The 23,000-nt window shown below is 30.4% G+C and overlaps 1 protein-coding gene and 1 long non-coding RNA gene across 9 annotated transcripts; one reads left to right on the top strand and one right to left on the bottom strand.

Moving 5' to 3' along the window:
• Positions 1-1,825: 1,825 nt before the first annotated feature.
• On the top strand, positions 1,826-8,164 carry LOC103868522 (jacalin-related lectin 34). Of its 2 annotated transcripts, XM_033290961.1 has the most exons (7): positions 1,826-1,909; positions 3,531-3,700; positions 3,844-4,803; positions 5,841-6,314; positions 6,403-6,876; positions 6,967-7,581; positions 7,681-8,164. In XM_033290961.1, exons 2-7 carry the CDS (start codon positions 3,557-3,559, stop codon positions 7,930-7,932), a joined length of 2,919 nt encoding a protein of 972 aa, XP_033146852.1. In that variant the 5' UTR covers positions 1,826-1,909; positions 3,531-3,556; the 3' UTR covers positions 7,933-8,164. The 2 variants fall into 2 exon arrangements, with proteins under 2 accessions (XP_033146852.1, XP_033146853.1); XM_033290962.1 differs by lacking the exon at positions 5,841-6,314.
• On the bottom strand, positions 8,157-16,369 carry LOC103868523. 7 transcript variants are annotated; one of them, XR_004457947.1, is made up of 9 exons: positions 13,668-16,369; positions 13,332-13,588; positions 13,022-13,158; positions 12,847-12,892; positions 12,705-12,754; positions 12,506-12,558; positions 12,339-12,405; positions 11,925-12,247; positions 8,157-9,121 (listed from the first exon to the last, which is right to left on the bottom strand). It is a non-coding gene; the product is annotated as an uncharacterized LOC103868523 (long non-coding RNA). The 7 variants fall into 7 exon arrangements; XR_004457949.1 differs by lacking the exon at positions 8,157-9,121 and having other exon boundaries at positions 11,317-12,032; positions 12,104-12,247; positions 13,668-16,364; XR_004457948.1 differs by lacking the exon at positions 8,157-9,121 and having other exon boundaries at positions 11,317-12,029; positions 12,104-12,247; positions 13,668-16,363.
• Positions 16,370-23,000: the final 6,631 nt, after the last annotated feature.

The raw sequence follows: 23,000 nt of genomic DNA on the forward strand, positions 1-23,000 counted from the left end.
TTTTTTCCCCAAAACTGTAAAATTGATTCTCCCCGTCAAATCCGTAAAATTGGATTTTTTTTGCCAAAACGAGTTTTCTCGTCAAAATTGTAAAAATAAATTTTCCGCCAAAATGAGTTTTCCCGCCAAAAATGTAAAAATAAGATTATTCGCCATAGCCGCAAAAAAAAAATTTTCATCAAAACAAGTTGTCCCCGCAAAACGAGATTTCACGCCAAAACGAGATTTCCCACCAAAACCGCAAAATCAGACTTCCCGCCAAAAAAAATTGAATTTTCCGCAAAACCATAATAAAAATTTATGTCAAAACTCTAAAATTGAGTTTTTCAGCCAAAATTTCACAAATGATTTTTTCCGTCAAATCTGCAAATTGAGTTTTTCTACCAAAACTGTAAAAACGATATTTTCTGCCAAAACAAAAAAAATGAGTTTTCTTGCCAAAACCACAATATAGAGTTTTCCCATTAAAATTGATTATTTTACCAAAATCACAAAATAAGTTGTTTTGCCGTTATCACAAAAATTTAGATTGAAAACAAGAATTTTTTTAATCAAAAACCAATTTTCTTTGATTTATCTTAATATATAAGATAATATGTATTTTATAAGCGATTATATTAAATGTATTCGCATTTCAAAAAATAAATGGTTTAAAATGGTTGAAAAGGATTCTTATATATTAACATAAATAAAAAAAAATTGGTTTTCAACCATTTAAACCCTTTATTTTTTGAAATGTGAATACATTTAATATAATCTCTTATAAAATAATCCAACTTAAGTTGAATTTAATATAAAATCCTTTTCAACCGTTTCAACCATTTTGAAATGTGAATACATTTAATATAATCTCTTATAAAATAATCCAACTTAACCATGCATGAAAAAAAAATCCAAGTAACCATGCATGAAACGAAAAAAATCCAATAATCCAACTTAATAATGCTCTCCACGTGGTGTAACAATTTAGGGCCGAGCATAAATTACATAGGGTTGGGCTGGGCTAAGAACACCCGTAATGGGAGTCTGTTAAGAAAGAATCTTTAGAAAAAAAATAATTAAATAATCAGTAGATCTTACCAAAAGCTATAGATTTAATTCTTAAAATTTCTAAATAATGATTCTTTCTTAGTAAATCCTTACACTATCTGCGGGTCTCCACAACATGTGGCGACACGTGATTAGTTGATATATTTTTTTTTATCTAAAAAGAAAAAAAATAATACTTAAAAAATTAAAATATACCTTTTTTAAAAAAAATTCTTTGGATAACATCATTGCAGGTGCTCTAACATCCCTACATGTGTCTGTCAGAGGACATCACGTCCATGTGTACCTCATGCGAATTGGATCTAGACTGTGCATGACACGTGAACTGAAAACAATAGAAACAATACCCAGCCTTTTCAAGTTACGGAAAATCAAAGACGGTCATCATTTTCTAGCTCTCTTCTGTGCCATTTTGCATACGTGCTGGATAAGCGTCCATCTTATTCCAAATTTCGTATTAGCTGTCAAGGACATGTGAACTGGTTGTGGTCCAACAATTAACAAGTATGATCCTTGATTCCTTGTCATTTTTCTGTTGCTTTGTTTGGTGACACAAATCCATAGTTACTTGGATTTTTTCATCTCATGCATGGCTGCTTGGATTTTTTCGTTTCATGCATGGTTACTTGGATTATTATTAAGTTGTTAAACCACGTGGAGAGCATTTTCTTTTTTGAAAATAATGATATGTATTTGCCGCGGTTCGAGTTTTTTTTTTTTTGAAGATAACCGCGGTTCGAGTTATCCCATACATATAACAAACTGTGGCATTTCACTAACGTTTATATATATAGGGAGTAGCACTGCCCCATGTCAAATACTATCATTCTCACTCACAGCTGCCTTCCAACATTATAAGGTCTCTTTCTATCTCTCTCTCGTACACACATTAATTTTAGCTTTCTTGATTTTTCTGTATATCCCGATTAAAACGAGGTAGGGTTTGGATATAAGAGCATGATTAACCCGGTTCTTAGGGTGGAGTTTTTAACTCATGATTTGATATTTTTTATATTTTTTTTATACTTTTCAGCTAAGAGCTGGCTTTTATATCTCTTATTTAAGAGACGGTTCTTAGTTTTTCTTAGTTAAAAGCTAAGAATCCCATCCTAAGAACCTGGGTTAATAATGGTCTAAGACTATCCACGAAAATACAGAAATCTTTGAAAATACACATTTAAAAGATAAAAAAAAAAAGAACCCTATCCTAAGAACCTGGGTTAATCATGGTCTAAGACTATGCAAGAAAATACAGAGATCTTTGAAAATACACATTTAAAAGACAAAGAAATGAGTACTAAATTGAAATTCTTTTTTTTTAAGACTAGCAACAAACAAAAAAGAGTATTTAAAAAGGAATTCCAAGAATTTATGAACAAATCATTTTGTGGCTATGTTGGTGTCAAACTATTGTCCCAAAAAAAAATATTATATTTTTTAATTTTTTTAACAAATATTTGTGGTCAATATTTTTTGTTCCTTTATTTCATCTTTTTCTCCTGGGTATATTATAAATTTTTTTTCTTTTTCTGATGCCTATCAATTTTTAGAAATCGTACGTCTTCATCCATATATATATATTGTAGTTTTTCATCAGTTTCTTAAAGAAACAAACATATGGTTTTGGTTTCACACGATAATGAATTGTCATCGAACGGATGAAAAGTTGAATTTTAACCATCGAAAGTAAATATAATATGTGTACTATTTATTGATCTGAGTTAGTTTGATCCTGAGAAGTTAAGACTACGTAGTTGCATTGGCGGAGCTACGTTAGTGGAGAGGGGGGGGCAGCTGCCCCCAGCAAGTTTAAATATCTATGAATTTTGTTAAATAATTAGCCAAATATTCATTGGATCAGTTGGTGCTGCCCCCATAAAAATTTCATCTCTGCCCCCAACACTTCTTGGTTCGAGTGTCGCCTCTCACCATTTCAGTTTTGTTTTCATTAAAAATCATTTTTATTAGTTATAACAAACTACTTATTTCCAATTTCCTTCCTATATTAGTGCTTCACGTATCTATAACAGAGAATTTAAGACATTTTTTGTTTCCATATTTTTTATTTACAGAGATTGTTCAATAATATTTTATATACTTTTCAGTTGGTTAATTATTTTTAGAGTATAATTAGTTTTTTAATAATTTCTCTATTTGTGTGTTTACCTTATTTTGGTTGGTCTTAACAAAAAAATATACTTTATATAGAAAATAGTAAAGTTATATGTTAAATCATATAAATAATAAACATATTTCATGTTAAAGATGCTAACAATATAACATTTGTAATAACAATTTAATATTTATATATATATAATTATTTAAATATTATTATAATAAATATTTTAATTAAATTATGTTCCCAGTAAAAAAAAAATTCTAGTTCCGCCACTGTTTAGTTGTGTTTTTTTTACTATATCTTCCAGTGTATAAACTTCTTTTTGGATATATATAATCTTTAATACAATTCTCGTCAACAGATATCTGACGGATCTTTAAGGCCAAAATGTCTTGGGATGACGGAACGCACGCGAAGGTGAACAGAGTCCAGCTTACGTTTGATGACGTCATCAGATCTATCGAGGTTGAATACGAGGGCACCAACGTTCAGCCCCAGCGTCGTGGCACCGTTGGCACCAACTCTGACGAAGTTAGTAAACAGTGTTAATATTTTTGTATTATGATTATTCTGAACTCTGAGAAGTATAAAAGATTATTAAGCATTATTTTTTATATCTATGAAAGATTATTAAACACTATTTTTCTGTTAATTACAGTTTTGTTTTTTGGCAGTTTACACTGAGCTCAGACGAGTTCATAACGCGTGTGTCTGGTTACTACCGAACGACTTTCTCCGGAGACGTTATAACGGCGTTATTGTTTAGGACGAACAAGAAGACCTATGGGCCTTATGGAAACCTAACACGAAACTTCTTTTCTGCTGACGCACCGAGAAACAACCAAATAGCTGGATTTCTAGGAAATAGTGGAAGTGCACTCAACTCCATCAACGTTCATTTTGCTCCCATTCCTCCCCCTGGTAGCATTAAACCAAAACCTGCTGGCCCCGGAACAGGCGACGCTGGAAGCGGTCAACCTGTTAGCCCAGGACCCGGCGATGCGGGAGGTGGTCCAAAACCTGGTGGTCCTGGAACCGGTGAAAACGGAGCCGGCACTAAACCTAGTGGTCCCGGAACCGGTGAAAACGGAGCCGGCACTAAACCTGGTGACCTTGGAACCGGGGCAGATGGAGAAGGTACTAAACCTGGTGGCTCTGGAACCGGCGAAGACGGAGCCGGTACTAAACCTGGTGGTCCTGGAACCGGTGAAAACGGAGCCGGCACTAAACCTAGTGGTCCCGGAACCGGTGAAAACGGAGCCGGCACTAAACCTGGTGACCTTGGAACCGGGGCAGATGGAGAAGGTACTAAACCTGGTGGCTCTGGAACCGACGAAGACGGAGCCGGTACTAAACCTGGTGGCCTTGAGACAGGAGAAGACGGAGCTGGTACTAAACCTGTTGGCTCTGGAACTGGCAACGATGGAGGCGGTCCTAGACCTGTTATCCCTGGAAAGATGGGACCCCTTGGTGGTGACAAGGGAAATGAATTCGACGATGTTGGTTTTGATGGTGTGAAGAAAATAACTGTGGGAGCAGATGAATTCAGTATAACTTATATCAAGATCGAATACAGTAAGGACGGAAAAGTTGAAATACGTGAACACGGGACAAGCCGCGGGCAACTAAAAGAGGTATAAATCATTTTGGTTCTTGTTTATAGGATAATTAATATTTAGCTAGATTTTGACCCGCGGGTTTGTTTTCTAAATTAAATATATATTTAAATGAACTTCTACATAATATATATAGTGTATAGGTTTATGTACATTTATCCCAAACCGCGAACTAAACTGTAGCAAACTGAAAAAGAAAAACGAAACCTACATTAAACTGATTTTCATAAATAATCGAGCAAATCCTATATCTCTAAAACTAAAAAACTGAAACCAATCGTGAAACATTGAAATGGTACGAAAAAAAATTTATTTTTGAAAATGATTTAACTCCTTTTAGTAGGAATACATATGTAGTTTATTGACGAATTAAGATATAAGCATTGTTTTCATATTTGATTCGGACCTGCAATTGGACCAGTAAACTGGTGGCCATATATAATATGGACTGACTTATATTCTTCATGTAATATTCTATCATGATTATACCAACTGATATGTTTCCACAAAATTCAGATTTAAGGAAAACCTATTAATTAAAAATCCGATAAAACAGAAAATCATGCCATTAACCCGTGAACCAACACAGGTTGACCCGATAAAAACTTAAAAAATTTTGATAATATTTTTTAAAAAATTAATTATAATTCTCATATATTTTATAATAATACGCAAAACTTAAAAAACTATTTGATTTGTCATCTACACGTAAGATTTGTGTAGATGAGAATGTGGCTTACCAATTATGAATGATAAAATCTTCAATAATTTTAATGATAATGTGAATTCGCAAGTATATTCTCGTTTAAAAATATTGTAAATTATATGATTAACTTATAGAAAGAGTAAAAATAGGTGAATGATATGGTATATAATGTTATTGAATATTGGGTTATTTATTGTTAGAGATAAATAAGGGAATACCAAAAAAATGTTAATGTAATGAAAGGATCCAACAACCTTTTATAAGTAGATTTTTTCAGAATGTTTCTCTTTTAATAGTATAGATGGTTTTGCTAATAAATTATTTGATTTTTGTGGAAAATACAATATAGTTTTCGGTGGATTATCCAAATGATAATATCGTGGCCGTTGGTGGAAGCTACAATCATATTTTCACGTATGATACAACGCTTATCACATCGCTATACTTCACAACCTCCAGGGGTTTTACCTCTCCTTTATTTGGTGAGAAAACGGGAACAGATTTCGAGTTCCAAGGTGAAAATAGAGGAAAACTTCTCGGGTTCCATGGACGTGCTGGTTTTGCTATTGATGCCATCGGAGCTTACTTCCACACTGGTTCACAAGGTGGCCAGGGAGGTGGTCCTAGACCTGTTGTCCCCGGAAAGATGGGACCCTTAGGTGGTGCCAAGGGAAATGAATTTGATGATGTTGGTTTTGATGGTGTGAAGAAAGTAACTGTGGGAGCAGATGAATTCAGTGTAACTTATCTCAAGATCGAATACATAAAGGACGGAAAAGTTGAGATACGTGAACACGGGACAAATCGCGGGCAACTAAAAGAGGTATAAAACATTGTGATTATTTTTTTTACGATAATATTCATTGGGTTTGCTAATAAATTGTTTGATTTTTATGGAAAATAAAATACAGTTCTCGGTGGATTATCCAAATGATAACATCGTGGCCGTTGGTGGAAGCTACAATCATATTTTCACATATGATACAACGCTTATCACATCGCTATACTTCACAACCTCCAGGGGTTTTACCTCTCCATTATTCGGTGAGAAGAAGGGAACAGATTTCGAGTTCCAAGGTGAAAATAGAGGAAAGCTTCTCGGGTTCCATGGACGTGCTGGCTATGCTATTGATGCCATCGGAGCTTACTTCCACACCGGTTCACAAGGCGGTGAGGGAGGTGGTCCTAAACCTGTAGTACCCGTAAAGATGGGACCCCTAGGTGGTGACAGGGGAAACGAATTCAACGATGTTGGTTTCGATGGTGTGAAGAAAGTAGCTGTGGCAGCTGATGAATTCAGTGTAACCTACATCAAGATCGAGTACGTAAAGGATGGAAAAGTTGAAATCCGTGAGCACGGGACAAGTCGAGGGCAAGTAAAAGAGGTATAAATTAAATATTTTGGTGACTTCTGTTAAATATTGAATATTTTTTGCTACATATTTATTTGTTTCTAATGAAAAACTTACATACAGTTTTCGGTGGATCATCCAAATGATAACTTCACGGCCGTTGGTGGAAGCTACGATCATATTTTCACATATGATACAACACTTATCACATCATTATACCTCACAACCTCAAGAGGATTTACCTCTCCTTTATTCGGTGAGATGAAGGGAACAGAATTCGAGTTCAAAGGTGAAAATGGAGGAAAGCTTATTGGATTCCATGGACGTGCTGGTCATGCTATTGATGCTATTGGGGCCTACTTCGACACTGGTTCTAAACCGGGGGGCGACTCAAACAGTGGAAAAGGAACTGACAGCGGTTCTAGTACTAAAGACAGTGGAAAAGGAACTGACAGCGGTTCTAGTACTAAAGACAGTGGAAAAGGATCTGACAGCGGTTCTAGTACTCAAGACAGTGGAAAAGGATCTGACAGCGGTTCTAGTACTCAAAGACTGGAGGCACAAGGAGGCAAGGGAGGCAATCAATGGGATGACGGAGGCGATTACGACGGTGTGACAAAGATACATGTTGCAGTTGGTCGATGGATTGAGGAAATCAGCTTCGAGTATGTCAAGAACGGACAGACAAAGAAAGGACCCGCACGTGGTGTGAGGGGAAGGAGATCTACCATTGGAACGGTATTATGTTTCTATTCTTTTCTAAGAATATTTTCTATCAAAACACATTATCTAGAGCTTACTGAAAATTTTCATATTGGGTTTCTCATGATCATGCAGTTTGAGATAAGTCATCCCAACGAGTATCTTATTTCCGTGAAGGGTTGGTCAGATTCATCCAACAAAATTGCGGGAATTCAATTCAAAACCAACACAAAGACTTCAAAGTATTATGGATTTGAAAAAATTCCTGGAGACGAAAGTACAGACATTTTACTTGAAGTGAAAGACAAGAAGATCGTCGGTTTTCATGGCTTCGCGGACTCTCACGTCAATGCTCTTGGAGCTTATATCGCTCCAGCAGCCAACTGAAAACTTTGTTGGGGTTTGTTTCTTGCTTTCCGTGTGAATAAAGTTACCTCAGAGTCATACTTGTGGATTTGTCACTTCGAGGTGGCATGGGCTATGCTTTTTGTTTGTGTCTCAGTGTAATTTTTGTGTGTTCAGTGTGATGTTTGTGTAGTCAGTCACTTGTAGGGTTCTTTCTTGATTTTCTTATGAATAAAGGATGTGTCTGTTTATTTTCATTTGGATTATTTTTTTTCGTTTTTTTTTGTAAAAAAATAAATGATCTTTTCCCTTCTTTTTTTATTGAAAATTTTCAAAACATACCAGAGCCAGGTTTTTTTTTTCGTTGAATCATGTGAAGACTAGATAAAGGGTTTGCCTTTTAAACCAGAACTAGATGGACCGTCCGCACGCATGTGCGGACATTAACATTAATATTAAATTGATAATTACTTATTTACAACTATATAATACTTATGTTACATGTACATAGTTAATATGAAAGATTCGATGTTCAATTAAAATATTTATACTATGATCATATGAACAAAGAATACATTAGAACGTTTAGAAAACGATCACATTTAACACTAATCTTAAAACATCAGAAAAATATAATTGAGAAAAAATAAATATTTCACGCATAACCCCAATAAAAAAATCAGCCATGAAATATAAAAGAGAGATTTTGAATTACCTGAGATTTATTATCATTGGAATCATTGTAACAACAGAGATGATTTACGGTTTCCTTCTTTAAGCCTTAAGTCAGAAAAGAGGTAATTCTAACAAAGATATTTAAAGATGTAAACAATCCCCAAAAGATAAAAAATTATATAATTGATAGGACAACGTCAATGAGTTTCAAAGTTTTTAAACAGCTTTGAGATTACCTTTGGCTCTCAGACGTACCGAAGAGGATCACGCACAATAAATAAATTGCACTTGATTAGCATACACATCTTATATTATATTCTTGATAAGTGATTTAACTTTATAAAAAAAAGAATTACCTTTTTCGAAAGGGATGATCAGTTCCTGGATAAACAGAGTCGTCTCTTTTTGTTAGTTGAATCACTACTGATGCAAAAATATAGATAGATATACAACATGGACAGGAAGATAACAGAAAAAAAACGGAGAAGAAGAATCTCCCATAAAATTACCAATAATGGTGTTCCCGTCTATGAGTTACTTATTGATTATCATACACCTGCGCAAGATCACAAAAGTATAATTTAAATTAGAACGATCAAAAACATATGAAAACTTAAAAGATAGATGCGTGAAACTAATGGGGGTGGCGTGATATTTATATAGCAAATTAGTTTAACTTTCTAAATGACCTAGTTTTCAAGAGAAGCTATGAGATAAAATATCCTCTAATAAATTTTGATTCAGCTATAAGATAGAATATCTTAAAAAATTTATTAGAAGATATTCTCGTTATAATATATACATAATTTTGGTAACTCAAATCTTGTTATATATATATTTAAATATTAAATGCATGATATTATGAAAGAATATATATCGCCAGTTGATTGCAACTGGTTTTTGATAAAACAAATCCCACTATAATGATTTAAATAATAGTTAATAAGGAAAGAATAAGGAATTTTGACGTTAAAACCCTTCAACTAAGTTTGTTTTGGATAAAAATCCCCAAACTAAGTATTTAACGGAAAAACCCCATAAACTAACTTTATTTAATGATTTAAACTCTAACAGGTCATAATTACTATTACTACCAGTAAATATTTAATTTAGAGGTTTCTACACTAAGTAAACATAGTTGAGGAATTTTACCATTAAAAATGAAAAAAATGAAAAATATTGTAATAGGTGGATAAATTTTCAAAATACATTTTATAAATTAATATATAAGCTTCTATAAATGACTTAGAACCTCTTATAATAATTTAAAACTTCTGATTTTTATAAATGTATTTATAATTTTATAAATGATTTATAAAGCATGCATTGAATTATTAGACATTAATAGTTATTATGATACTTTATATACAAATATAATTCTTTCTGTACGAATATAAAATCATTATATCAATTCAAATAAACACTTTTGTTTATTATTTTATGTAATTTATAAATATATATAAAAAATTGATCGCATTATTACTCTTTTATAGTTTCAACAATTAGTTACCATAAATAATTATTTCTAATATTATGTAGATTATTTGGAAAGTGAAAATTAAATTATCCTCTCCTTTTAGATATAATTATAATAAATAAAATTAAAAATCATCGGTCAATCAAATTATAACAATTTGAAGAGTTCATTTATGATAAACATGTAATAAAAAATCACTTATGTGACTTCTCAATCAATATAAAGTAGGATTTATATTTTTATAAAAAATTTATAACACTATATCAATAATTTTAAAATTCTGATAAATTTATTTTGTAAACAAAGATAAATAATTTAAAAATCATATTAATAAACATGTTTGGATTTTGTTATATTTAAAATAGTTATTATATAATTATATTCGAATACAATTCATCAAGTAGAGTATAAAACTATTATAATTATCTTATATAAAAATTCGTTCATTATATTTTATAGTTTATAATTATTAAAAGTAATAAATATAACATTATTAATCTTTCTATAATTTCGAGAATTAGTTGCCATAAATTGTTATATTTAATATTCTTTAGATTATATGGCAAGTGATGTTAAATGTTTTTAGACTTACCTTAAATTTTTAGATCTAATTTAAATAAATAAAAACTAAAAACAATCGACCAATTAAATTATAACAATTTTTTTGAAACTTCACCTATGAGCGATACGTCACCAGACTTCACTAAAGTGACTTCTCTTTTAATATATAGGGGGATTTGATTACTCTTTTGGTATTCGTTCGGGTTCGGATCGGGTATTTCAGATTTTTAGGTATTTCGGTTAAGGATTCTAGAACCTGTATGGATAATTTTAAATATTTTGTCGGATTGGGTTGAGTTTGGGTATTTTCACTTCAGGTTTGGTTATTAATTTCGTATAAAACAGAAATATTTAATAATTCGTTTAAAAACTTTTTTGATGTTTCCACAGATTTATAATATATATTTTGTAGATAAAGATGTCGAAGAACGTGAAGATGAGGAAGATCGTAATTTACAGCCGGGGAAGATGGCTAGGATTTACGGATCTTCATTCTTGCATGTACCAAAGAGATCTTTTACACATTTCCATTCTTTTTTCTTTCTTACTAGGGTAAACCCGCCCTACGGGTGGGGGGGGGGGGGGGGGGGCGGACGAGGGCGAGTAAAATTAATTGTACAAATTTATTTTAAATTTTATTTTAGTTTTTATTTAAATAAAATTAAGGTTCATAATTATTTTACAGCAATATTATCTATGTATTTTATTCTTCATTTTATAATTATAAACTTGTCTAATTTTTTTTTTTTTGTAACACAACTTGTCTAATTACAATAAAAATTTTAAATATATAATTATTTACTTTCTCTCAATGTTTATTTTAGTTTAATTATACCAATAAGGCACATAGATTTTTAAATTTACAATTAGAGTAAGTAGAATAAGACACATAAACCTTTTTCTGCATATTTTAAGCAAAAGTTTTTCTGCATAACTATAAAGTATTAACAGTTGACGAAGCATGATGTTTTGTGTGTTTAGTTCTCGTAAAGTTTTAATTTTGAGTATCATGTTAATTTCGTTAATATGCAGATGCTATGAAACTATCTTTTGCTTATTTTTCTTAATATATAGTTATGATGCTAGTTAGGGAAAGGATAAGGATGCTGTAGCAGGATTTATAATTCTTTCACTTTAAAATGCCTGAGATGGTGCAAATTTTAAGGAAGTACAGTAACATAAACAAATATGTAAAAGATTTGAAGTTCTCTGACTTCCCATTGTTTTTCATACTTACTCCTCCCAACATAATCCTTCTTGATTGTAGGAGCATAAATCATAGTACCTGCCAATCCAACTGAAACCCATTGAAGCCCATTACCATTACACATTCTCACATCCAAACCCATCTTCGATTCCTCCGAACTGTCTAATATCGAGGTGCCATTGCATGCCTTATCAGAAACTGTCTCCGTTTCCAACTTTCCTGCTAATCATGTTTCATAATTCATCTCAGACCTATATTTTCACTTAAAAATCATATGTTCTTAATAACATTACTTTAAATATATATATAAATTATATCACCTTGCTCTTGGTACACATTTTTCTTGAGCAAGGTCTTGATCAATATTGCTAACCGTGGTCGCAAACGTATTTTTGGTTGGGATACATCTGGCTATAACAATCAATATCAGGTTGTACCTACATAATGAATCAAGAAAGAAATTAACTTTGTGAAGGAGGGAAACTAAAAGTGGCAAGATACACCTTTTGTTGAGCCGAACATGCATACCTTGCTTCCTTAGAAACGGTTCCATCTCATGTGTGAACTGCTCTAGAAGACCTCCCTTCAGTTCAACCTGATCAGTCAATAGTACCAAAACAGTATTGATCAGTAATGAAGATTAACGCAATCACGCTTGTATGTTTATCAAGCTGGCAATAATTTTATTCACAAACCGTTTATACTGCCACTCCTTCTAAAGTCAGAATCTTCATAAGCGTCAAATAAGCTGTAATGATAACCAGAAGAAGCATTTAGAAACAGTTACAACAGTGATACATGAAAGGCAGGAGAGAGATGGATACAGTTTAAGCCTTTCACTGCTGTCTTCACAAAGCAAGATGAGAAAAAGAGGTCTTCGAGAGAGAGATGTACCTTTCAACCTCTTCCTTTGGCATAAGCAGTTCATCATCACCATGAAGCAGCTGAAATAAAATTCCAAACATATGTAAAAACGCAACTGGCGAGAAAAGACCACGTATATAAAACAACCATTGTAAGAAGCAGAGTAAACAACCTTAGAGGCTTTAAAGATGGCATGATGGACTTCATCAGAAGTAGAACTGCAGAGAGCAAACTACATCACTTTATTTTAGGCGAGGAAGACTGAATGTGACATATATTGATCTCACTTACAATCAAGCAACACCCAGCTATTCATAATTACAAAAAAAAAAAACAAAGAAACTCACCTTCCATGGTGTCTAAACTGTTGTATGAACTCCTTGAATTTGATAGTTTTCATGTTTTTAAAAGAGAAAACATGGACAGAGTTATATTCTTTGAAAGTCTCTCTGATGCCATTAACAATAGTCGTCTTGTGTCCCCTCTGCAATAACAACAACAACATTCATCAAGTAATTCGATAGTAAAAGCAAAGGTTTAGGCTTTATTCCAGATGATTCCTTTAAAAATAGCACACAGCTTCCCAGCTCAGTAACAAAGATGTTATAGTTTCAAGAAACAGAAGTATGAAAGAGAGGAGGAAGAAAGATTTCAGACCTGATTTGTCTTGCTTTCACTTAGGTATGTCTTCTAGAGTTTCAGACTGATGAAGTGAAAGTGAGAGAAACCAAAGTAGAGGGCTTTCCTATGAAATCGGAAAGTATAAACTCTACAAAAAAACTCGAAGCTGATAATGTTTTTCTCCTCGCCGGCTTTCTTTACATCAGTGAGCCTACATAATCTCAGGAGACAAACGTCAACGCCGGCGGCCTTCAAATCACCGAGTAGCAGACTGGAATTTGACATTCTAGTTACTGAGAGAATCAAAACCAAAGTGATTAAAAGGAATGATCTGATATTTTTTCAGAAAGAAAACACAGATATTTATAGTACCAGCTTCACACAATTGAACTAATGTTGCTAATGTTGACAATGCATGCATCGAGTCGAGTACCGTAACGGCGCCGGAATTCCTTCCCGGGTTGAAGAACTCGAATCGACAAAACAGTGACAACGGATTCTATCTGATCTTGTATTGAATCAATCGTAGCCCATGAAACACTCGATCTTCATTGATGGTTGGGAGAACTATAGTTGTTAGTCGGCGATTCAATTCGTTCAATGGCGGAAAACAAAAAGTGGGAAAATCTGATGGTTGAGAGGCTGTCGAGCAAGACATACAAAACGCAGGCCCACATCTTATGCACACTTCGATTAATAAAACGGAGCGTTCAATAAAAAGAACACGTGTTAACACAGGAATTTTTGAATTTGTCACCAGTTTCTTCGTCTCAGGCGCTTCAAAAGAAATCGGAGGATTGAAGAATTCTTATAAAATCGAAAATCCAGAAGCAAAAAAAAACGAATTGGAGAAGCTGTAAAGGAAACTTGAAGAATCTAATGAATACATTAATAATAAGGGAAGTCTAAGAGTGCTCTGTGATTTTCTCAGTTCTATGTTTTTAAGAAAGAAATAATGGTTGAAGTTAATGGCGAAATCACCCGAAGTGTGTGGAGCGGAAAATGAATTGTAGGAAGACACGTGTTGACACCAGAAGACCTGAATTTCTTAGGTGGAATCTGACGTGGAGGGCCCTGGAGAGAGAGAACTCTACTTTATATATATAGATATATTCATTTCACACAAATAAACACATGGTTCGATATCACCCTCGAAATCAGATTAAGAAGAAAAAGAAAGTTAGAAGCTTTTCAACCTTTTAAGATTTCTCTCTCTCAATATATGTTTGGATATTTCGGGTAACGTTTCGGGTATCGGATATAATCCATCGGGTTCGGTTATCCGGACATACTCATATTAAAAGCCATTCAGGTATTTTTATATCACGGTTCAGTTTCGGTTGGAGTATTTTTGTTTTGGGTTCGGATTTGGGTATCAAATAAAATGGTCAGGCTTGCCCATTGATACAATCAAATGTTACATCTATCTTATTAAAAGAGAAGTACAAATAAAAATAATTTTAAGACTTCTACTATGCTCAGTTCTGTAAGTCTTCTGAAAAACTTCCAGAAAATCTTCTCATATAGTTGATCTTAAAAATAATTTATGAATTTTATAAAAAAATATTGTTCTAGGGAAAAAATTGAATTCATGTAATTATAAACATTTTGTAAATGATAGAAATTAAGATATAGTAAAATTGAATTGTTTTCAACATAGATGAGTGAATGTAGATTGAATCATGATATTCTATGGTTTAGGGTTTGGTAGCATATGTCATAGTATTGTTTGTATTTTAGAGTTAGATTTTGGAATCTTAACTTCTTTTTTTTTAAACTAAATTTGACATATATCTGTTTAGTTTTTTGTATATTAGATACTTTAAAAGTTAATTTTAAGCTTAGTGAAGTGTTAATTTATGTCTAGTTAGTTATTTGATTTTAGGGTTTAGGTTAGTTAAGTCTTCTTATGAATAATTCACTAGAAGACTTTCCTATCTTTTGGGAGAATAGTAAATTTAGGGATTAAAAGATTTTACGAAAGTCTTCTATTAGAAAACTTCCCTAAAAGTCTTCTGAATCGAAAATATTTAACATAATTGAAAACTTTTGTCTCACTTTATAAAGAAAACTAGATATTGACCCGTGCACATGCACACATGTTTTTTAATTTTACGTTTTTCAAAATTTATCAAACATAATTTTTGGTAACTATTTTTAATTCTTACCAATATTTTCTCGATGTTTAACATTGTTTTAAAGTTTATATGCAGAAATTTTATAAATTGTTTTGAAATGTTAATTTTTAAATTATATATATATATATATATATATATATATATATTATCTTGTTGGTTTAGCATTGAAACGATAGAATAACTATTTACACAAATAAATCATTTTTATTTGAATTTACCGTCTGATTTTAAAAGGTTCAGCATTTTTTTAAAAAAGCAAAAATTGTTTTTGCAGACAAATTTAGGTTGTTTGATGAATCTAATTTGCTTTGAAGCTATATGAATCTAATGTGCTTTGTTAGTCTGACTCTGTAGGTTAAAAAGAAAATTTAACAAAATATTAACCAAGCGTGATTTACACGTTTAAATAAAAATATATAAGTATCTCTTAAATAATTAATTAAAAACCGTTCTTTTTTATTTTAATAGTGTATAATATTTGTAGTTAAGATTAGAGATATTTGATGACAATATAATAGCATATGAATAATGTGGTTTACTTTCTTGGAATTTTTGTATATTTTGCATTTTGATAGAGGTCCAGATAAAATTATAAATCCAAGCAATGAAAATTAATGTATATATGAAAGTAATATTCCATGATTAGTTTAAGGAGTCTCGAGATTTTATTGAATATCTGAATTAATTAATGCTTTAATGCTGATTACTTAATGTTATTAAATGAAAATAAGACCAGTGACATTTAATTATAATTATTGAGTAAAACTTTGGGTCAGATTTTATTTATACTCCTATGATCATGTTTTAATAGTTTAGACTAGATTTTGACCCGCGCTTTCAAAGCGCGGGTTTATTTTTGTTTTTTTTTTCAATTGACAAATATTTAGTAAATGTCACATTTTCATATATTTGTGTTTTATTTTATAAAAGACTTAAAAAATTTATCTTTATTTATCGTATTTCATTTTAATGACTATTTATGTTTAAAAAATTAAACTTTATTATTTTAATAAATTAAGTTGGTATAACTCTGATAAATTAATTTTATCATGGGGTTAATATTTTAATTAAAAATGATATACTTTTAATAAAGATTTATATTTTTCAATAAAAAATTCAATTATTTTTATGAAAGCTTAAATTATATTAAGAGAAGAAAAAAATAATAATTAAGAATAGTTGAAAAAAAATTATTTGAATTTGGACTCAATGGCCCAAAGGAAAAAAAAGTGAGAATTGAATCTGATTTTTAATAGGCCCAAATGGCCCAAGAGAGATTTGATGTGGGCTGGATCCAAAAATAATGACCCAATATAGATTTGTTATTAATATTACTTAATTGCCCTTAATGAAACATGCAATGTTAGTGAAAGAAATGACAAACTAAGGTAATTATGACAATATGATCCTGCTTTAATAGTACAGATTTGCACATTTTCTCTCTTTATCTCAAATGACTTAAACAAAAATGTAATGTTTCGTACTCTAAAACTCTCCAACTCCTGTCTAATTTCTTTAAACTTGAAAATACCAAACTTTATATCAATTTTTTATTTTTTTTATCTCATGTCTTTTTCACTAATTTATCTTGTTTTTGCAGGTTTTTAGCTGCATGGTTCTCATCTTCCATTCGTTTAAAGGTAGATCTATAAATTTAATTAGATATGTATTTTTGTGTGTTCTATAAAGGTAGATTTATCGCATTTTCACTCATTTTCTCTGTTTTGAAGTCACTTGAACGGTTTTGGATTCACATGTTGTTCAGATCTGAGTTAGGCTTTGGAAGTCTTCTAACATATAATGCGCTACAAGACTTCCTAAAGTCTTATGACGGAGTCTTCTCTCATGTCTCTTCTTTCATAACAAATCTGAGTGTTTTGATAAGTTTCTTATCTGATTTTTTTTCAGTTGGTAACATTTGGTTGCTTAAAACTCTTACAGTTTTTCCAAACTAAAACTCTCCAACCTCTCTCTAATCTCTTAGAACTTGAAAACACCAAACTTTATACCAATTTATCAATTTTTATCTCATGTCTTTCTCACTAATTCATCTTGTTGTGCAGGTTTCTTATTACATAGTTTTCATCTTCTACTCCTTTAAAATTAGATCTAAATTTTTTGGATATGTATTTTTCTGTGTTTTTTAAAAGTAGATCTATTTCATCTTCCACTCATGTTTTTGTTTTGAAGCCACTTGAACGATTTTGGATTTGCATGGTGGTTGATGTACTAATAACAATGGAAATTTAGTACTAATAACAATTGAAATTGTTTGTTCATGGTGGTTGATGTACTAATAACAATGGAAATCTTGTAAATAAAATAGGAATATGAGGATGATTGACTGAAACAACCATTTTCAAAAAAAATTAATAAAATAATAATGGCACGTGAATAATTCAAACTTTTACAGTGAATAGGGCAAACGAAAGTTTCAAAAAAATCATGCGTTAGTTTTGTGTTTAACTTTGAGTTTAAGTCATTTTTGCAAAAATAAACCATAAATATATTATCGTACGTATATTTTGATATAAATAATACCTCTATGTAAATTCAATATGATAAATGTCGAAGAGTATAAAATATATAGTACCAGATTTTAAATAGTATATACATATTTTATTTTACATTATCATAATAATTTAATTCAAAAATAAATAAAAATAGATTTGTGCGAATGCACGGGTCATATTCTCAAAATGTGGGTGATACAATTGACGGTTTGCAAAACAAAATAAAATTACTCAATGTAAAATATAAATTATTTTATTTAGAAATATCATATTAAACAATTATTTAATATGTGTAGATTATAAAATATATATTCTCACTTATACAAAATAAACATTTATTTATAAAAAGTAAAAGCAAACACCCGCATACTATTTAAAATATGAAGTTTATATAGAAAGGTTTATATTAAAATCCAAATATTTCCTTTTTAGATTGTATAGGATTTACCAATCTTATTTACAAATATACTAGATTAAGATCTGCGCGCCTTGCGCGGAATGAATATTATATCTAAATTACTTTTATGTATTATATGTTTTTTACATATTATGAAATAATAAATATATATTAAATTGGTACAAATACATAAATAAATTTTAATTATCCACACAAATAATTTTTTTTCTATTTTATATGGTATAACATTAAGTTTAAATGATATTAACATACATATATATAATACATTTTTAATGTTGACATCTGTTAAAAAAAATTCTACTCATATTATTTTTGATCATTTGTATTTCTTTATTAAAAAAAATTTAAATCACTGATAATAATAAAAAATTTGTGGGATGTTAAATAGTTTTAGTAATTTATAATTTTAAAAACATTCAATGCAAAGTTTAAAATCGAAATTTTAAGTTGCCAATATTTGTTTAAAATGTTTATCAAAAAAAATCAAAACAAATTTCGAAATTAAAATACTTATGTATTTTTTGTGGTATATAATTTTTTTTAAAAAATATTAATATATATATATATATAATATTATTTATTAAATAAGACTTCCTACGTAATTTCATAATAATTTATATCTTGTTATAACAGAAATTTTAAGCCATGGATCACCAAAATTTCAATGCTAGATTTTTAACAGTTTTAACAGTTTTAGTCATTTATAGTCGTTTTTAAAAATTCAAAATATATCATGTATGAAAAAATCTAAATTTTTTTATATAGTTAATCTGGTTGTTTAATTTATTTTAATAAGTTAAAATTTTAAAAAGTGATAAAGAATAGACTAATTTTTATCAAATCTTTATTATTCAAAATCATTAATTGCCATATATATATATTTTAGCTACATTAGGTAATTTCGTGATTTTTATTTAAGGAAACAATTAGGAGCATTAATTATTAATTTATGGTTAGTTTAATAAAAAACTTATTACATATATATATGGACCAACATATTTTTCTAAGGATTCTAAGAATGATTTTGGTGATGACACGTGACTACAAAAATATGTTGTAATGCTTCTCTTTTAATATATAAATGATATCTTGTTATTAATCTATCTCCAATAAAATGAAAAAATAATTATAACTACAACTAGGTATGAGGTTCGAATCTTACGGACTATGCAATTTCTTAAAGATTATATGATGCAAAGCTTTTTAGAGGCTCTAGAGTACTACAGAAAAAACCGCTCGTTGTGGTTGTCTAGTGCGCACAGGGCATGTCTATCGAAGATGTCGTACACTGTCTGTCGATCCAAGTTTTTCGGGAGAATTTCATCGTGGAATTATTATCTGTGGTATTGATCATCAATTTCGCATATATTGCAACTAATTGGTCATCGTATGTAATAGATTAGAAATTATATGATCATGTAGTTGGTAATTACCCATGGTTTAAAAAAATCCACGAATAGCCATTCTTTTTCATGTTTTTTTTTAATTTAAAGCTTATTTATCCCTTTCTTATTAATAAAGAAACAATTTGAAATAGTAATCTTGGTTTTGCAAGTTAATTACATACAAACCTGCTGAGATGTCATGCTTACATTCAATCTCAGCCATGCTTTAGAAAGACCCTTTAATTACTCGCAGTGTTTTGAAACCCGACCCGGACCCATGGTTGAACTGGTAAACCCGGTGACCTAGAAAAAATCCGGTTTAGATTTTGTGAAAAACCCAACATTTAGAAACCTGCAAAAACATGAAAAAAGCCACTAAAATCCGGAACCCGATCCGGTTGAACCACCGGTTGAACCAATAAATAACTTTTACTTCTTTTCTTTAGTTTTTAATTATGTTTTGTATTCTAAGTTTCCAATTAACAAGTTATTTTATGCGTTAGAAAATATTTAAACTATTATTAAATTATGTTTTGTATTCTAAGTTTCCAATTAACAAGTCATATCCAAACTATTATTTTATGTGTTAGAAAATATTAAATTTTAGTTTCTATATTATTATTTTCATAGCTAATATATTATTATATAATAAAATTAATTCATTTATTAACTTGCGGTTCACCCGCGGTCGACCCATCGACCCGATAGATCGTTCGGTTCAGTGTCCGGATCGGGTTTAAAAACATTGATTACTAGACAATTTACAAAACCATGCCACTGGCAGAAAATGAAAACCCGACCACATAACATGAACTAGATTTTGATCCGCGCTTGAAAGCGCGAGTTCTTTTGTTATAATTTTTTTGATATCAATTAGTATTTTGTGATTGTTTTATATTATTATATTATAAAGTCAAATTATATAAAAGAATTAATTTTTTAAAAATATATATAATTTGTGAATTATTTTATTTGGAATTATGTATAAATCTTATGTAATTCTCTCTTACGCATGGGCATATACATGAACCCCGAAAAACCAAACCAAAATTAACTCGAAAATATGTATTCTTTTGGAAATGTGGGTCTCTATTCGCGTCTGAGATCTACCCGAAACCCGTTTGGGAGCCAAAGTACCGAAAATGTTTGCGTATATTAGATATATTTGTGTATTTTGGATATATTTTTGGTATACATATATTTTTGAGTTTTTGGTTTGAATTTCCGGTTATAGTTTTGAATTTCGAGTAAAAATTCAAATTTTAAAAATATATTTTTGGGTATTCAGATACAATTTTGGGTATTCTTTGGTTCTTTGGGTCAGATTTCAGATAAAATTTTAGGTCTTTTGAGTATTTTTTTAGATTTTTGGGTTTTTGTTTAGATTTTTGGATATTTTTCGTGTTTCGAGTATTTATATGTTTATCGAGTATTATTTGAGTTCTAAATATCTGAATAGATCCATACCCGCTACGTACAAAAAAATAACATATATTTTATAGGTATTTGAGTTATGGAGCCGAAACCATCCAGATCCGAAAGAAACTATCCAAACCCAAATAATGTTTTTCTAAATACCTAATTAGATCCGAAAATCCCCGACCTAGCAAAATTCATTGATTTGTTTTATAAAATTTTGGGTGGAAATATTCTTGAGGTTTGATCAATAATGTTTAATAAGACATGGCTCATTTACATTTCAAAAGTTGATCTCGTAAGAAAATTTTGATCTAATAGAGGATGATGGTATAGATGATAATGACCCCTACGTATTGAAACTTCGGTGCCGTTTATATCAAATGTATTTATGTTAAATTGAAGGAAGTTGATTTAAGTAAAATAACCATTTGAAACATTCTATATATGTACTCATGATCTTATTAAAGTGGGTGAAATTTATTTTAGTGTTAGAGGATATTATATGATTCCTATATAATAGGGGATAGTTAATAATATCCCGTAAACTATATTTGAGAAGTGATTTTTTTAAATTTGTTTAGGTGTCATCTTCATAGACGATTTCACCAGAAAATCATGACATGGTACAATTAGATATATGATATGGCTTATAAAAAAGATGACATGGCTAATTGAAAACTTAAAACCCTAACATTATTTCTAGGAGATATATATATATATATATATATATATATATATATATATATATATGAGTCTTACACAAAACGTATTACATCGATTTAGAAAAAGCTTCATAACTTTACCTAGCTAAACTTATTATGTCGTCCCGTGATAACATCCAGCCGTCCACATATGTCTTCAATTCAGAAAAATGTATTTCATAATCCTTCTTTCCGTTAGCTTTTTGTATATTTAGTTTGACCATATTTTGTTTTTTATGCAGGATCTGTACACATGGAAGTATGAGTCATCTTCAAGGCATAAGACTGTCACGTATTTGGTGAATGGTGTAAGTGATTTTTTTTTTTGTAACTTGATGGTGTAAGTAATTTTTCTTTGTTATTTTACTGTAATTTACTTTTCTGTACATCTTTTCTTTTTTTGGTCAAACACTTTTTTGTACCTCTAAAATCTAACCTATTTGATAAAATATGTTTCAGGCCTCCAACAAAATTGATGATTTTCGCAAGACTTAAGTCGATGTACTGTATGAATATAACATCATGATGACATTTACAGTTAGAGAAAAACATTCAGTCAAATTTCTTCATGAGCAAGTTAAATCCAAGTTTACGGTTTGAATGGAAAATAATAAGTTAAGTCATGAAAGTGTAAAACTCAAGTCTTCGGATTGATGTGCCAAGAATATTTTTTTGTGAGATCCGAAAACTAAAGCGTGGAAACCAGAATTTGAGATATGAAGAATATTGTCAATTGTATGCTTTTGTTGCTTTCTTTATTCAGTTCTTTTAGCATCTGTTTTAAATATAGAATCTTTAAAAAAATGCATCACGTAACAATTCATTGTTTCTACCATTTTCTTTATTGCAAATTGATACCATGTTTACAAATCATGACGTAAGTAATCTATGAATATATTATTTGCAAGACAATTTGCCTTTCCTACAAGATATGTCCATATTTTTCTCATTAATGATTGACAATGAATGGAATGAAATAATTATTAACAATATATTTTGTTTTCACGTACCAATTATTAAATAGACAACTTAATATATGAATATTAATGAGTTTTCATAATATCAAGTAACATATATTTCGGATTGCATAGACTAAAGATAGATTGTCTTTTCAAAAACATTCGTTATATT

This window comes from Brassica rapa, chromosome A05, assembly GCF_000309985.2.
Source record: "Brassica rapa cultivar Chiifu-401-42 chromosome A05, CAAS_Brap_v3.01, whole genome shotgun sequence".
Taxonomy (NCBI): Eukaryota; Viridiplantae; Streptophyta; class Magnoliopsida; order Brassicales; family Brassicaceae; genus Brassica; species Brassica rapa.